The sequence below is a fragment of the Pempheris klunzingeri genome, chromosome 15 (assembly GCF_042242105.1).
Source record: "Pempheris klunzingeri isolate RE-2024b chromosome 15, fPemKlu1.hap1, whole genome shotgun sequence".
Taxonomy (NCBI): domain Eukaryota; kingdom Metazoa; phylum Chordata; class Actinopteri; order Acropomatiformes; family Pempheridae; genus Pempheris; species Pempheris klunzingeri.
Window position 1 is genome coordinate 21158115 of NC_092026.1, and position 17197 is coordinate 21175311.

Sequence of the window (17197 nt, forward strand, 5' to 3'; positions counted from 1 at the left end):
ATATCTTAATCCATATCACAAGTGACAAACAGATGGACAAAATCCAATTTCTAATCACCCCTCAACAATTAAATTAAAAGATGAGGGACAGCTTCCAGTAAGACGAAAAATGATGGATCACTTGCTTGGCACCATGTAATGGATATATTCTGTCATTGTGCAAACTAATTAATAGAACCACATTTTGCCACAGAGCTAACAGTGCTAACAGTGCTAACAGAGCTAATGGGGGTACTGACCAGGGCAACCATAGAGGAACAACCAGCAGTAGCCGCCAAATGAGTGGCATCGCTGGCCAGTGCTCGCCAGCCCGGGTAATGCGTAGTGCAGAGCGGTGGCATCATGATTAACCTGTGCTTTTCCCACATGCTTTGATGTGTAACAATAGACAGTCAGTCACCAGCATTATAAGATCTTGGTGGAAGCATCCTGCATGCTTATTCACCCACTGACGCAGATGAGATTGACTCTGTAGGTATTGGCAACTGGTGTCAAGGCATTTTTCCAGTATTGAAGCAATTTGGTCAGTGCCATAACAGTTCTGAAACTGGGTACCCAGCTGAACTCTTGGGGCCAACACAGAGGGCATTTTTCAAATTCTACACATTGTGGCTTTAGGTTAAAATGTCACTGCAGGTATAGACTTTTGTAGTTGTGGTCAGGGCCAACCTTATTTATTGGCAGCGGACAATATCTGCTGTTAAACTCCTGACACCCTGATTCTACCTAACATATGCTGTTTGGGTTGCATTTGAATGTCGTGATAGCTGAAAAGATCAGTTTGCAGTGAGAGGACCTGCATTTGTAGGAGCGTTACAGCAGTGTGGCACAGAGGGATGCTGAATCCTGAGTGTGTTTTTGCGGTACAGATGGGCATCGCGGTCGGAGCCTCATTGTCTGCTGTGTCTGATCTAAACTCAAGATTCTTCCTCCCTCTGAGGGGCAGAGCACGATCAGGACGGGCAGCCGGCAATGTGGCGAAGACAAAGCTCACAATCAATTTGCAGACATTGAACACTGTCGTTTCTTGACCACCGTGTCAGAAAATAAAAACCGAAACTCACAGTGTCAGTGCAATATCTTTATCTGATGAGAAGAAAACTGCGGCATTAAGAGCCAATTAAGTTGAGTTATAGGAGGAAGATTATCTATTTAACTCTCATTCTCTTAATCTGCACAGCTTTAACATGGTTCATATCCTTCCACAGAGCAGAACAGAAACTAATTTACGGAGTTTTTTTTCTGATAACTTCATGTTGAGTTCTTTTCTAGCTGTGTAGTGCTTCACTCTGATAAAGACTTCAGAAATATGCCCCTAAACTGCTGTTTTTTTATTCATAATTATTACACAGCCCAGCAGAGCAGAGCAGAATAGAAAAATTATGCTCACCTGTGTATTTATATGTGGATATAAAGTATTAATATCGTTGCTCAGGCTGGGTAATGTTTCATACTCTGGTTTGGTCACCGGAAACATTGCGAGGCCTCTTAAATAACCGTCTATTTTTATAATGTCTTACATCTTGGCTCTTAGCATTCAGTCAGCAGCCCATTACTGTACATGTTATCCCCTTCAGTATGTAATCAGACAGTTTGAAAACCTTGTATGAAAGTATACAAGACAAACATTTGTGAATGGGAGTTATGTAAGCTGACGTTTGAAGGCAGCCTTGACGGGCTCCTCACACAGCTGCAGTGCTGCCGACTCTGGCGTGTACCATTATGCTGAGGGATCAAAGCCCGTCTGAAGATTACAAAAGCCCTGTTCTGCTCAGAAAAGAGAAACTTTCACATTGGCTTTGCTCTGCCGTTCTGCAGCTTTGAAGGTTTCCGCAGTACATCTGCATCCTCGGTTCATGTCCCCCCACCGGGGAGTGGTTTGAAATATAAATTTTGGGAGGGCTCAAATTTGAACTGTGTTCCCCGTCGGCCTCAAAGCAAATATTGGTGCTTTGTGATACCTTCTCATAACCCTCTTCTTTTTTCTTTTTTTTTTGAACTGGAAAAATTTAGACTGAAAACAGCCCTGTGTTAAAACAAGGCAGAGCTTTACGTTCATGGCGATGCTCTAAAAGGGGCTGTGTTTTTTCACACAGGGTAACATTTCCATCTGTTCTCTTTATGGTTATTCAGGCTTTGTCCAAATAAACCATCCCAGGGAACCGTTTCATCATTATCTTGTTCATTATTTGTGTTACTTTGGCATCATGAGAAGGTGACACATAAATGGCTACACATTTTCGGTCATTGCTTTAATCTGCTTTGACACTCGTTTATTATTCTGAAGTTGTGAGAGCACTTGACCTCACTTCTGTTTTCAGTCTTTTATCATTATTTAATTCTCAAAGACCAAAAAAAAAAAAACAACCCAGATTAAACAATGAAAAAGCAAAGATCAAAACATTGTTGGTGCGATGCCGTGTAAAATATCTCAGACACTACTGTTTTACAAAACCATGAAAAGTGATTCATCTCACCACTGTAAAAATGTATTGATCCACTGGGTGGGGGATTAAAAACAGATGAAAACATGTTTGGTAGAGGCTCTTTGTAACGTCTGCCAAGGAACATTTTTCTGCCCTCAAATTGTCAGCTTTCATCCAGAAAACATATTTTCTCACATACCTCCAGCATTATGTAGATACTTTTGGTTTCATTTGCTTAGGTCTTCAGAATAATACCTGCATACTAATAGTGGGTGTGAAAATCAAAAAGTTGCATCTAAACTATTCAACAGCAGAAACAGTGTCCTAATTACGGATTATAATCAACAAACCTTACTGCAAAAAGTTCTCACAGGGACTATTTCTTTGGTTGGAAGCAGTGAATAAACCCTTTAAGTAGAATCTTTTTGCACACATAACCAGCTTTTTCTTGGTCTCTGTCTTCAGTATGTTTTGTGTGTATGATATAAAGCATAATAATGATTAAGTAATTACTAATCAAGTCACCATCACCGTGTCTTTGCTCTTTGACCAGTTGGAGGGGACGCAGGGCAAAGTGAGAGGCGAAGCTCAGGGAGGTGAAGGGGAACCGGCCCGAGACCCCGAGTGGACCCTGAAGCAGGAGCGGGAGGAGCACCTGCGTCTGCTGGCCGAGAGCCACAGCACCTCCCTGGACCTCCGCTGGAAGCTGCAGCATGGGGAGAAGAGGTGGGGCCGCGAGAGGACCGAACTGCTGGAGCACTTCGACCAGGAGCGGCAGGAGTGGGACGGCAACATGAGGGAGCTCCACCGCAAGATGGAGAGGGTGAGAGACGGGGGGGGAGAGAGAAAGAGGCAGGGGAAAGAAGAGCTGTAGAAGAAGAAAGAGAGATAGAAGGGCAGGGTTAAGTGGAGGGGAGAAGATAAAGAGGCAGAGGAAGAGTTTTTACAACACAGTCCGACCAGAGCGTCCATTTACTAGCTGTTCTTGAGCTTTCGACAGTATCACACGATCTTCCTCGACAGGTGGAGTTGTAAAGGTTCAGATTTCCAGTTTTCAGAGCATCTTTAAGAACTTTCCGTCCACGTTAGCTCAAAAGGTGAGATTAAAATGTAATTTTTCACATTGAATACAGTAGTTTACAAAAGTAACTGTTCTGCAGTTTTCGATCGTATCACACTTCTGTTTTCAAGGTTAACATTGAACTTTAAATTTCCACCTTTAAACCAGCGTAGATTAATTGTTTAGTCTATGAAAATGTCAGAGGATAATAAAAACATTATATCATTACACTTGCTCAGAGCTCATGTCTGATTAGCAGCCTGAAGACCAAAAATATTCATTTTACAGTTGTTTACATCAGAGAAAAACATCAAATATTCATATTCAAGAAGCTGAAACCGGCTAATTTTGGCTTTTTTGTTTGATGACACTCAAAGTCAATGATTAATTGACTATCAAATTAAATGTGTATCTTAACAATTAAACAGTTAAAGACATCCACTCAAGTTCTAGGACATGTTAAGGGGCTTATTAATTATTTTTCACTATTTTCACATTTTTATTTTTATTGAAGTTATTCATCTAAAAATAATCAACAGCCTTTGCTTGTTAAGTGATGTATGTGTGTGTTTGGAGATATGAGAAAGAAACAGTGACAAAGCTCCAGAGGGAATCTTCTCTGTTGTTTGGTGCTTAAGAAGAGTCAAGGCTAGATATAAAAAATACTGGAAATTACTGCATAATTGATGTCCTTTGTGAGATTTAATTAGACGAACTGCAGCGTCTCACCTCGCTTGTTTGTGATGTTCAGTGCAGGAGGAGGGAAAGTGAACTAGTTAATGTAATGTGAGTGTAATAGTATTAACATACAAAGGAGGGAGTGGTATAATAACAACAGGAACACACTCTGAATACGGCTCGCTTTATTCAGCTCAAAACTGCTGATGCACCGCTAAATGGAGACACAGAACAGGAAGTTGAGATGCATTATTCAGCGATGTTGCAGCAAACAATGAAGCACAGGTCACCGACTGAACTGCTCAGATTGGCAGCGTGAAAGAGGATGACTGATGTGGCTGTTCTCCTTTAACCCTGAGCCTGAATCAAGGCACTTAACCCACGAATGCTGCAGGTGGAATCACTCAGTGGCTCACAGTCATAGAGGAACTAGCAATATAAAAGGAAAGCAATGTGACCAGACTCTGTCCTGTATAATTAAAACATACTGTGAATGTGGAGGACCGTAGGAGCAGGTGCCTAAAAATCACCAGGACCAATATGATATACTGAGTGATATTTCTTTATTACAGGTAAATCTGTACTGGCTCACTGTGCAGAAATGTCCAAAATTATCTTTTAGAAACAGAAATAAATGAAAGGGATCCTTTTCAAAAATGTTTCTTTATGTTATGTGTTATCAGATTTTTTTAAGTCTTGAACATCATAATCAAACAAAACTTTTTTTCAATTTATTGACTTTTATATATGTGAACTATTTGCATTTAATGCCCCAAAACTTGCAAAACTCCCATCCGGTTCTTAAAAAACACTTGTCATGCAAACTTGCAGGGTAATTCGACAGATTTTATGCTGGTACTCTGGATTTAAAGGTACAGTTTGCCATTTTTAGATGTACACTTGATACCACTGTTTCCCTAAATATGAAGCTAAAGCCGCAGCTGATTAGCATAGCTTTTTTAAATTCTAAATCTGAATTATCATCATCTGAGGAATAAGTGAAAAAATATCGACAGCAATTATTTAAAAATCCAACCTTTCAATATCAATAACTGATAAATTTAGAAATCATAGTTTTTCTTTGCCTCTAAGTATAACAAACCTACACATTAGTCTTTAAGCACCATCAGACTGATCACATCATACTTGTATGTCATTCTACGTGTAGTTACAGAGAGAGCTGAGCGCCCGGCGAGGAGAAGGCATTGACGTCAAAGATGGCAGCACGGGCCACAGAGGTGTGTTCTCCCCTCAAGAGAGTCCCTGCAACGCCCCCCGGTCACCTCGCTCCCTACGCTCCCCCTGTACGTCCACCCCCGTCCCTGCCTCCCCCACACGCTCCCACTCTGACTCTGAGGCCATGCTGGAGCAGCAAGGGGCTGCGATGAGGCTGAAAGGCCCAACGGAGAACCTGTTCCTGGACGCGCTGTCTCTGGACCCCCTCAGCGGCCTGGAGGTCCCACCGCCCTGCAGACTGGAGACTGAAAAGAGGTTCCCCTGCATGAAGGAGGTAACACATACATCAGTCACGTCAAGAGAAGTCAAGACTTTACTAATGTGATGCTTTAACATGGAACTAGTTTGTATCAAGGTGATTTATAAATGCACAACAGGAAAAATCAGGCAGAGCTTTGAACAGCAGCAGATTTCCTTATTCTTGAATGTCATTTTAAGATATACTACCGCCACTTTTTCTCTACTAGCTACTGTCTGCGAATCATCTCACCCTAAACCCTTTTTCCACATGATTATTACTATTGTTTTATCTGTTGTGTTTCAGGCTCTGAATGAGATTTCGGAGAGAGAAGATGCTCCTGAGTACCCAGATGACGAGATGAGCGGTGGGAGTCTGCTCAGGTAACCTCAAGGGAAAGCTGGGAGTCAAAGTTGAAAGAGTATTTTAGCAGTCAAATTATTCTTTAAAAGCTGATGCATTTTCATAGATGTCAACAGGAAATACATCAACAAGAGCTGGTCTGACTGCTGCACTTTTTGTTGCTCATACATACACATCGATCCCTCTGGAGATGTAAATGCAGTTGATTCCATTAACTGTTACTTGAAGTGACAGCGAGTTTCCCCCTGGTGATTTTTCTGTGAAGTTTCTCTTACGGCGAGGAAGTGATCCAGCTCACTGTGTTGTTAAATAATTCAGGCAGTTTTAAAACGTTGCTTTTAAAGTTGCTTTTCAAACAACATGTACACATGTTTAGGATTTTATTTCTTCAGCGGGAATATGCAGTAATGGACATGAGATCATGACAGGGTAGGGATGTTTATTGTGTTTGGTGTCAGTGTCCCAGCTGAGGTCAGTGTTAATAACGTGTGTGTGTGTGTGTGTGTGTGTGTGTGTGTGTGTCCTGTCCAGAGCCAAGTCAGTGTGCTCCATGAGCGACTTCCAGCGGTTAATGGACAGCTCGCCGTTCCTCCCCGACAAGACGCGCCACGGTGATCAAGGCCAAGACGACGTCACCCCGCCTCTGTCCCCGGACGACCTCAAGTACATTGAGGAGTTCAACAATAAGGGCTGGGACTTCCCGTCATCCACCTCTGGCCCGGGTCCTGCCCGGGAAGTGTGGACAGACAAACCGCCCGAGGCCCGAGGAGGGGAGCCCGTTCATGATCCATTCCAGCCAGCCTCCTGGTTCCTCACCACCAGCGCCACCCTGACCACCAGCACCCTTAGCAGCCCCGAGCACTGCCACAAGTCCCCGCTGAGGGGCAACGGAGCAGGGGCGGCAGGCGTGGGAGTGGAGCACTGTGGGGTTCACATCCACAGCCCCACCAGACCTGGGGCAGCTGAGCGTCCTACTGCCCAAGACCCAGATTTCCTGTACGCCAAAGGGACCAAAGCCAGGGGCGGAGGAGAGGCTGGGGTGGGGGCCAGTGGGCCAGATGAGGTGTTCAGCAGTGGGAGGTGGCCATGTGGGCTTCTGGAGGGTGGGGGGTTGAGGACTTCTCCTAATCAGTCTCCTATCTGCCCCACAGTGGGCTACACCTCCTCTCTGGAGCTTCAGCTCTCCAGAAACATGAGTGACGACATGAAGGAGGTGGCCATCTCAGTGCGGAAGGCCATCCGCTCTCCTCCAGGGCCTGTCGTACGGGACACTGCCTGCCAGACCAACGGATTCACCACGCGAGGCACTCAGACCACCCAGACCATCAGCGTGGGTCTACAAACGGACCTGCTGAGGAACCTGACCAGCAGCCCCCACCGCTGCCTCACCCCAAAAGGTGGCAGCACTCCTATCTCTTCCCCATCACGCAGCACGAGGAAGGTGCAGTACTCTCCTGTCATCCAGAGCAAGTTTGAGCGACCCTGCTGCTCACCAAAGTACGGCTCACCCAAGCTTCAGCGCAAACTGTCCACATCCAACAAGGCTGATCTACCCAATACCAGCCGCGCTCCCACCCCCACCACCCCGCAGAAGGGCAACAGCGAGTCGGCGTGGGCCCGCTCCACCACCACTCGAGACAGCCCCGTCCATACCACTATCAACGACGGCCTCTCCAGCCTCTTCAACATCATCGACCACACCCCAGTGGCCTACGACTGCATACAGAAATTCAACAAGTCCCCCAGTCGCTCTCGGCCCACCCCACCCTCCAACACTGAACCCAGTGTTAGTCAAGGGGCTCTTGGCACGGACCCCAGGAGCGTGCAGGAGTGCTTGCGGGCTGCTCGTGGGCGCTCACCCAGCCCCGTGCAGCTGATAGTGGAGACGCAGGGGGACAAAAACCCAGAGGTGGTGAGCATACGGCAGGACCTGTCGGCCCCGCCGGGCTACACACTGGCTGAAAACGCAGCCCGCATCCTTAATAAGAAGCTGCAGGAACAGAGCTTTAGGGAGGAGAGAAGGCTGCAGGCTGGAGGACAAAGCAGCCACAGCAAAGACAGCAGCCGGCAGGCCGACTCAGACAGAGGACAGTCTGGGTGTATGGAGGTAAATATACAGACGCACTGGATTCATCGCTTCATCATTAATTTGATCTGGGGCCCATGTTTTATGACGCAATGATATTTATGACTTTGGCTTGGATTTTCCTTGTAATGGTTGAAGACAAATTTTAAGGTGGTTAATTAGAGAAAAAGCTAATCACCTACATTTATGATATCACTAAAATGTTGCTTCTTTCCCAGATCGAAAGCACTGACTGATGCAATGGTAATGTCTAAATATTTGACCCTCTTCAATGATACTGAGCTTGCCTTCATTGCTGTATGTAGACACTCTTTAAGGTTTCTTCTTCTTCTGTACTTTTCTTCTTCACTGTAGTCACTTTCTTGTGCTTTTATTTCTGTGCTTTAACTATCATTTAGGCCCGACCGAAGCCTGATTTATGTGTCTGTGAAATTAAGTGAAATAATGATCTCACAGAGACGATCTAGGTGGGATCCTGATTGTGAAAGTACATAATTCATCATTATCAGCACTCTCAAATTAAATGCTCAACCAGAATCTTAAGTGATTCCAGTTTTTAAGCGATTAAATCTCCCCTATGCCAAACTAAACTAGGAAAAGCGCTAATTTTACTCAATGAAATCAGCGCTCTGAAAGGTCGGTCGGGCCCTTTTCACCACCCATTCAGCTGACCTGTGGGCAAAATAAATGACAGACAAGAAAACCATCTTTCTGGTCATGTTTAAATGATGACACTGAAAGTAAAATGCACTCAGTTTACACACCTCTCCTTTGGCTCTCCACAGACAGATTAAAACTTCAGAGAAGTTTTTACAGCTGTACATTAAAACAATGTATTAAAGACATACTGTATATTTGAGAACATTACACGAACAGTAAGCAACATAATCCCACATATGCTGATTAATATGTCCACTAACATCAAGGTTTCACCAGCTGCTGTTCACTGATCTGCAGAACAGATAGATTAAGATTAGAGTCTGATTTGTGATTTTATGGATGATAGTTGGGTGCGTTTCCTGCTGTCATTCGCTAAATGATGCCGTGATTTCTGCAGACATCATGAAATAGAAAAGTAGGTTTACAACTAAGAACTAATTTTCAATATTTTAGACCAGAAAATGTCAGAAATGCCACAATAGATCTCAACATTGTTCTGTCTAATCAGACAAACATTCAAAAAGTGGAGGGTTTTCAGTGATAGAAAAATGAGACAATCCGGGAATCACATTTATCATCAAAATTGTTTGCCGACCAATTTTATTGTTAATCAGCTAATCAGTTTTAGCTGAAATTCAGTAAAGGAAGTTCAGACCATTTCAGATTTCTACTGAATATGTTTTGTGATACAGCAGATTTTCAAGAAATTCAATCGGGGTGATCGTTATGAAGTGAAACAACCACGGTTGAATTTGAACACTTATTTTACATTATTCAATTAATCGTCTAAAAAAAAAAAAAAAAGCAAAAACAGCTCATCAAAACATCTCTGAGGCAGAAGGTGATATCTCAAAATTATTTGCTGTGTTCGACCAATAGGACAAAACTAAAATTTAAACAATACACAATGATACAGCATAAAAGACAATGTATTCTCACAATGTGAGAAGCTGTGTGAGAAAACATCAATTGCTTGATAAAAGACAAATAATGTCGTTGTTGTTGATTAATTTTCAGACAGTTGTTAAATTGACAAAACATTTTAGCAATCCAGTGAATGAGATGCCTGTCAAATCAAAGTACTTCATCACGTTCAGGGACAAAAATCCTTGAATCCAACATTGTCGTCATGCATGAAGCAGTGGACCAATATTAGCACAGCGTTAGCGACATCAGTAGAAATAGTTTTGGCAAATCTCTCCTGGTGGAGAAACAGCTCCAGTCAGACTGGCCTGTGTGTCTCTACTCAGCGTCCCAGTTCCCCTTGTGTTTATTGCAGGTCTACAGTGAATGGGTGTGTGCTGTCTGTGTGGTCTGCAGGCTGCAATCAGCCTCCTTATTTCTCCTGTTTAACCTCTCTGCCAGACTTATCATGTATCTCCTCTTCCTTTTTGCACGAATATACCGATTAACATTTCCCGCTCTATCTTCCCTCCTCCTCTCCCCCCCTGTCTCCTCCCCTCTGGGTTTTATCTCTCCCTCCTCCTCCCTGTCCGCTGTGCTCTGATCCAGAACCACACTGTCATACTAACAACTCCTTGGGGACTCTAACTCTGCTAGTCTCCGTGATGTAAGTTCCTCTTCCTCCTCCTCTTCCTCTACAACCTTTGGCGGTGGGCTCACCGGCCACATGGAAACCTCTCACCTCACGCCCTGCAGACCTCCCCCCCCCTCCTCACCCTCTTCATTAATGCATGCTTCACAGGACAGCAGAGTGACAGTGTGTGAAGCCATCGGAGTGGTGTCAAAAGTTGTGCGACGGCCATCCATCTGTTTCTTCGTGTTAATGCACGCTCAGTTTCTTTGATATAGATCATCTTGTTTTTTTAAAGGACCATAACAGTGTTTTTGCATGTTTTAGTCCATTAACCATGAACCACATGTACTGTTTTTCCAATACCATACCATACATTTATGGATAGATTTCAATAAAAATTTTCTGCCAGCACGGTATGAAAATCAACTTTAGAAGACTTACATGAGATATATAATCTATTGCAGAGAACATTTAATAAGCTGTATTTTATAAATGTTCTTGCAGCTTCATTAGCTATGTCAACAAGTTGTTGAGGATATTAGGTGTGTCTGAAATCATCACCAGCTCGTTTACTTTTCATAGTCGAGTTAGCAAAATGTAGCTAACTTTGACATTAGCCAAGGCTAGTCCTTAGAGACTAGCTTGGAAGACAATAATGAGCAAACATTAATTGTGGACACTGATATGAGTTTTTGTCTTCAAAGTGCCTTCATTTGACTGTGCGCCTCTTTTTTTTCATTAATCCACACTACAGAATATCGAACAGGCTATAGTTGGCTATATTTCAGATACGGCTATTATCTGTTTGTAATAAGAATTCCAGTTCAGTTCTAGTGAGCTGATGTTAAGGTAGCCCAGACACTGACATTTCTCATTTTTAAAAGAATTTCTAAGAGAATATTAAATAAGGATATTAGATAATGTTAAATAATATTAAAATGTGAGATAGCATTAGCACTTGCTCCAATTATTGTCGAATGCTGCTCATATGCTTGGTCACGTCAGGTAAGACAATGCTCCAGGTAACTAAATTAATGTGGGTTCAAAGAAACATAACTATTGTTGACATGAACCACCGAGAATCAACCTGACATGGCGTGGAAATGTTAAGCACTAACTAACATCGACCAATTGGGTCCAAAAAAGAAAAAAAAAAACATAATATGTAATAATAATGTAACAATTATAAAATCAATCAATCAAAATACTTTATTAATCCCAGAGGGGAAATTCCGTAATAATACTAATATGTAATAATAAAATAGGACATTTTTTTCATCAAGTACTTTGACAAAAGAGAAGTAAACTGTAATGGGGTCAGTGCATGTAAAAGAAGTTTCAGCAAGTTGATTTTCATACCAGACAGATAAGAAACCAAACCAGTTTGCCGGTAAGGTGAAATATGTGATTTGACATTAATGGGATAAATCCTGCAAAACCACTGGTATGGTCCTTTAAAGCAAACTCACAGCCTCAGTTCATGTGACTCAGAGAGTCTTCAGATTGTGTTTTGATTACTGATCTTGTCAAACTTTGGTACATTTTGCACCAAAGTGTGGACCAGTACACTCGAAAAGACTCTTGTGGATGCTTCACACATTCCTCAGCGCAGGTTGTTTACTGTCTTTTGGGACCCTGTACGGCTTTATTGGGATCACTCTAACGCTGTGTTTTTACCAGGTCCTCCCCTTTGTGTCACCATGTGTGCGACTGGATGGACTGTGATGTTTTTCTAGTGATGTTTTACTTTTTTCACCCTTTTGTCCATACAGTGTTTTCTTTCTTCTTCCCCCTTAGCCATTTCCTCTCACACTAACAAAGTACTCTAAAGACTAACCGAAGAAGACAGCTGCTAACACTCATCACTTTCTATACTCGAGCACCTGTCGGGTTTGTGTGTTATGCCTCTTGGTTATTAACTGGTAACTCTGGTTCACTTTGCATGTATAAAGGAAAAATCCACCATTAGATACTCTTACACTGTTGTACAGTAAGCTATCGGCCTCTCAGGCTGTGCTAGTTTTCCAGTTTTTTCTCAACCTTGTAATTCAGTCAGCAATTTCTTGCATCACACCAAATATCTTTGAAAACAAAATATGCAAAAGAAACGTCTGAACTTTTGGTATTTAGAAGTGGTGGGTGGCTTGGGCAAATAGTTTTCCTGGACTGCTTTGATGACTCTCCACGATGAGGAGTTCAAGCGCTTGGAAGAAGCTGTGAGATTTGAGAGACGGCTGCTAAAGAGCATCGTGTAGATTAGTTAAAGCTGTCAGGAAGTCAAACTTGGAAGACAAACATGCTCTCGCTTGCTTTTAATAGGTGGCACACGTGAGGCGGGTGGCGCTGTTCACCTATTTCCGTGTGTAATTTGTGTGCACATGGAGAGACGGTATATCCATCAACCTATATATAGTTGAGCAGTTCCCTGTTGACAGAAGATACCAGAAGATCTTAGTATAAGTGAACATGACGGGTCTGCTGCTGCCTTTACGTGACATACTCCTTCAACCTTTTATGTGCTTAATTGGCCTCGAGCGGAGGCGTAGCGATAATTTCTGAGGAAACACAAGCAGCTCAGATTCAAATTTGTAGATAAAAGCAAAAATATTATTGCTGCTAGTTTAGATATGACCTGTTCTGCCTGATGATGCAAGTTGGTCAGTCCAGAGGGAAACTCTTGCTCTTTATTTTGGACTCACCAAACCTGATATTCAACGGAGATTTTCATGAATTTTATTTTGTTGTATTAATTTATGCATCAGGGCTTATGCTCATTGATCAACAGAAGAAAATAGTGTAACAGGACAAAAGTCAGCATATTTAGCTGAATATGAAATATGAAAAATACAATCACTTTATTTGTTTTAAACAGTGTCCAAGTGATTTAAGGTGGATTTATCCTTTAAGGTTGAAGCGTTGATTGATTGATTGCTGTCCTCAGCAGCCACTCCTGTACACTGACTTCTTGTACACATTACTGGTGCATGATCTGATGTATTAGCGTCACATAGGAAATGTTGTATTAACCCACAACCGCCCATTAAACCTCGACTTGTCTGTGTTTTCCGGTGTGTACATGATCCATCAGTTGTACTCGTTAGCAAATTATTAATTGATGGAGACGAACGTTTGGCGCAGGCGCCGCCCATCCGTCTCTGTGACTTCCTGCAGGTTGTGTAACGCATCACTCTCTGGTGGATCTATCTTTTTTCTCATCCGTTTGACTTATTTTTTCCTTCAGTTCATCCTGTCACGCCACCGCAGCCTCGCCGCCATGTATTTTTAGCAGAACTAGATTGTTGCTTTGTGGGCTCAATGTCCCGCCATCCTTCAGCTGAAACCTAATGCCTGGAGATGATCTATTTATAAATCAGGCCGGTGGTGTGATGTCCTGGTGTGATCATTCACCCAATCACACTCTGACATCATTCAGCCGCTTTTCTGTCTTCCTATCGCCCTCTTTTTCCTCACTTCCTCTTTTTCATCCAGGGGACGGATGCATAAGAGTCTCTGTAATTCCAACACCATTAATCTGTGCATGTACAACAGCAGAAATATGCACACACAGTCTTGAACCAGATTTATAAACCTGTGTGTTAGCATTATTCTGCTCATTATTCTCATGGCAGCGTTATGCCTACGTGTGTAGATTTATACTTAAACGGAGATGAACGCACTACATCCATGTTTGGACATAAACCAGGACAGTTTTGTCCTTCACCTGATTCTAGCAGCATCCTTCAGCAGCACTAAAGCAGCGTGTGTGTGCTGACAGACAGGTGTTGATTCAGCTGTATAATGATTTTAGATGCTGTAGTTGGTGTGAGGGTGAGAAACACTGTGCGCTGACAATATAACATCCTATCCATTAAATTTGGCTTTTATTATTTTTAATGAGGGACTTTGGCTGACTTGAGGTGTCCATGTTTGTTTAGTTTCCGGGCACTTTTGCATTATTAAACGTCAAGTGGGATCACCAGTCAGCCTGTAATTACTTTAATAAAGTAAGATGAACTGTATGAAATGAACCCAGTATGTTCCCCACCATCATTATTGTGCTCTGTCATTTATTTTTACTCCAGTGTTTTGCCAGTTAATCAGTTCATTTATCAGTTAAATTACACAAATAACAGAGCACAAGCTTGTTGAAGATTTATTTGTGTTAAACACTAGGTTGTGATCTGTTAAATGGGGTCATACCTCTTGACTTTGAGTTGTGGGATTTTTACGATGATTTTCCAGTCATCTGCATCAGCAGCTCCTCTAACCAGTCCAGAGGTAAATGTCAGTGTCAGCAGCGACCAGGTGGTCCCAAAGGACTCTTTTGTTTGTGTGTAATCGCACCTGCGCCTGCACCTGTTTATCTGACCCAACGCGTACCAGAGCAGCTGGTGCTGTAAGTTCCAGTTAGATGAGGCTGGGAAGTTGAAATGATGCTGTGAGGCTGCAGGTGTCACTGGTTCATTTTACTTCAGCTTTAAGTTGGTTTTGTTGAATTCTCTTAGGTTTGTTCTGGTTCTTTCAGTTGTTGCATTGCTCATCATCCCTTCATACAGTTTGAGCTATCAGCACTACATATATCAGTACTATATATGTTTGATCTGATCTTTTGTTCCATATTTACATATAAAGTCACTGGAATTCTATTAAATCAGTAGTTATACATGTAATCTGGATGTCTGAAAATCATTAATTTATCAACCAAAATTACTGTATTTCATTCTGTCACTTCGTTTTTGACCTTTTGAAGCAGCAGTTGACAAACATTTTCAACTCATTGTCCACTTACTTGTTTTATCATGGAGCTTTCAGCCATATGATCCACTTAGATTATACAGGTGGACCAACTAAACGGATAATCTACTAAATTAGATTTGAATGAATAAGAGTTCCTCTTTGACAGCATTATTCTTTTTGACACATCTCAGTTCTTTTTTGTTGTTTAAAGTGGACAATATTCACTTTTGTAAACATCATTTATCCATCTGCCCCCTTCTTTTCTCACTGTCTTTCATTTATGTTTCTCTGTTTGAATCTGTTCACTTCCTGTTTCTGTTTGGCGCCTCAGCTGCCTCGCTGCTCTCCCCCACTCTCTGACAGCTCCTTGTCATTGGCAGGACCTGCCTCGCTCTCCGGTGGCCCCGCCGCTGGACTCCTGCTTCCTGCGACCGGCCCGCCCGGCCAATCGCCGACCCCCCTCACGCTGGGCCGCCCGCTCCCCCTCCTCCTCCCCCAAGTGGAGCGAGGGCTCGAAGAGGAGGTTCACCTTCCCGCCGCCGGGACACCGGAAGACCATCCTGGAGGGCGAGGAGCCAGCGTGAGGCCGTCCTCTACCTCCTCTCACCCTCCTCCACCTCAGCCTAAAAGACCCAGTACCTCAGAAACCCCCCAAATCTAGAGACTCCCAAGAGACGGAGCCTGAAAGGGGGGGACGTGATCCACCCAGTAGCACCAGCTGACCATCGAGGAACCAGAACTTCTTCTTAGGAGAACCTGGAATGTACTGTAATATCATCAAAAAAGACATAAAAACTACATTTCCATAAGAGGTGCCTGCACACACTTGAGTTACTCATCACCCCACATGTGTGTATATATGTATTTAATACATATATGTATATTTTAGTCACAATTCCAAACCTTTTTTCAGGTGAAAACTGTAGGTCAGCTGTTGCATTTGTATGAAGTTTATGCCATTTTTGTCTCATCAGTTTACACTTTTTTTTTTTACATAAAATGTTTTTTTATTTTTACGTTGTCCTTCACCAGTTCAAACTATTTTTTTTTTTTTTGCCAGCCTTTAAAGCTTGACTTTTCTTTTCAGTTTCAAGGAGAGAAAAGACGACACAAGCAAACAAACAAACAAACAAAAAAAACCAACGTCTGCTTCATCGGGTCTGAAGCAGAGACACATGATGTCATTTCTGATGCTGATGTAATTTATTTTTACGTTGGGATGAATGTTCTGGCTCTGTAAACATGTAGAAGAAGGGTGACGACAAACTGAATAACCTTATGCATATTTGGAAGGCAGTTGTACAAATATCAGTCAAATATTTGCATGCCTTTTGAACACTAGCACTTTAGTGCATGTACATACGAGCTCTAGTCATTTGTGATCACGCGGCTCCGCTGTGGGGAAAAAGAAACATATTGTTGTGATGGGAACTCTTGAGCTGTTGTTTTTGTTGTCACATGATTTGCATTGACTAAAATAAGAAGAATTTTTAACTAAATTATTGTACCTACCAGGCTGTCTTTGTACAGTTGTTACTATTGGATATGAATTACCCTTTTCTTTTGACAGGAAAAGGGTATTGTGGAAAAAAATATGAATGTTTTAAATGAAAAGTCTATGTCAAAAAGTCTAACGATCTATAGTCTTATGTAAATAGTAAATGGTAATAAACATGAATGTGTATTTACAAAACCTCCTCCCCTGTTTGTCATGTTTTATATTCATCACTTCATCTGATAAAAGTTAAATACAGTTCACCATAGATTATACGCTCTTTCATTAGACCTGAGGTTGTGCTGTTGGTACAGACTGATCCTGAACTGTGTGTAAGTGTGTGCATGTGTGTATATGTGTGTGTGTGTGTGTGGGGGGGGGGGGGGATTACAGTTGCAGACCACAGGATTACAGTGGGTCAGGGGGGACAGACAAACACACACATACACACAGAGGAAATGTGAATAAGAAGATTGCGTCCTCTCAGAAGCCCAATCCTCTTGCATCACGGTCATACATGTGTCACCTTACTCATGTTACTCAGCTTGTCACGCAAGATAAAGTCCAGTACTATAAAAATAGTTAAAAAACAAATCAGTTCTTGCTTTATTATATTCCAAAATAACCTATATGGATGTTTTCCAATCTGCCACCCCGAGGGTTAAGGTTTGGTTATGTTTA

General features: G+C 42.4%; 1 protein-coding gene across 1 annotated transcript in view; it reads left to right on the forward strand.

Moving 5' to 3' along the window:
- LOC139214872 (microtubule cross-linking factor 1) overlaps positions 1-15672 on the forward strand; it is a 63131-nt gene extending 47459 nt beyond the window's left edge. The window contains exons 11-15 of the mRNA XM_070845811.1: positions 2980-3249; positions 5333-5674; positions 5945-6021; positions 6533-8108; positions 15402-15672. Of these exons, the coding sequence (XP_070701912.1) occupies positions 2980-3249; positions 5333-5674; positions 5945-6021; positions 6533-8108; positions 15402-15605 (2469 nt within the window). The 3' untranslated portion in view covers positions 15606-15672. The remainder of the gene's footprint in view (positions 1-2979; positions 3250-5332; positions 5675-5944; positions 6022-6532; positions 8109-15401) is intronic.
- The last annotated feature ends 1525 nt before the right edge of the window (positions 15673-17197 follow it).